General features: G+C 37.0%; 1 protein-coding gene across 1 annotated transcript in view; it reads right to left on the reverse strand.

Annotated features, from left to right (window-relative positions):
- Window positions 1-176, reverse strand: part of LOC107557188 (sarcoplasmic/endoplasmic reticulum calcium ATPase 2-like) — a 31,214-nt gene extending 31,038 nt beyond the window's left edge. The window contains exon 1 of the mRNA XM_016240512.1: window positions 91-176. Coding sequence (XP_016095998.1) covers window positions 91-176 — 86 coding nt within the window. The remainder of the gene's footprint in view (window positions 1-90) is intronic.
- Window positions 177-926: the final 750 nt, after the last annotated feature.

The raw sequence follows: 926 nt of genomic DNA on the forward strand, positions 1-926 counted from the left end.
CGTCCAAGCCTCTGCCTGCCTGGAAATGTGACGGTCGACCCCTTTTGCCGTCTTTCTCTCCCGTTCAGTGGTGATGGAAGCGGCGTTTACTCTTGTTTTATTGCAGGAGCCTCACTACTGCCTCGCTGCCGCATGTGGAGGACGATGATTGGACAGCGAGTGTCCAGGCAGCCCATCGACATCCAATCAATCGTCTTTGGCTCGAGCAGCACTGACGTATATTGAGCAGACGTTTGCTTATTGGTTTAAGAGATTGCCACTCAACGCGGCTGCCTTCACTTTTGCCCCGCCTCTTCAACGCAGGTGGATGCTTGAACGCACAGGTAAACGGTGTTCTTAGAAAGCTGTCTGCACGTGTGTTTCTTTTTTATATCCTTAGTATTTTACTTTTTGTGTCTCTATATATAGCCTATAATATATATGGGTCAGTGACGTAACGGTTAGGATACATTTATTAAAAAATACATTGATGCAAAGATATCTCTGTAATGTTTTTTTCATATTGGTGTAACTGTTTGGAATTATTGAATAAAGAATTTTTAGAGTAGGTTTATGCTTTTATTAAAAGTGTGAATATGTGAATATATATATATACTACACACATACACACAATTTTTACATTTTATCATTTATAAGAATCATAAGAAAGAAAGGACCCTTTTAGACCTTCTGCACTGTGTCATTAAAAATATCACAAATGCTAACTTTTATTGCATTTTTGTTCAGGTCATTAGAAAACATGACGATGTTTCTCAAACATATGTGTGTGTTTTCATGAAAATAATGATTAATGTTCACTCACATGTATTCAAGGTTAAACTAAAGCATTTTAGTAAGAAATGAAAATCAGCGTGGATACCAATATTACATTTTTAAGAACTACCCAATTTTTAAAACTAATTTTTATCACCTCATACACCCTTTTG

This window comes from Sinocyclocheilus grahami, unplaced genomic scaffold, assembly GCF_001515645.1.
Source record: "Sinocyclocheilus grahami isolate Dianchi unplaced genomic scaffold, SAMN03320097.WGS_v1.1 scaffold592.1, whole genome shotgun sequence".
NCBI classification, from domain to species: domain Eukaryota; kingdom Metazoa; phylum Chordata; class Actinopteri; order Cypriniformes; family Cyprinidae; genus Sinocyclocheilus; species Sinocyclocheilus grahami.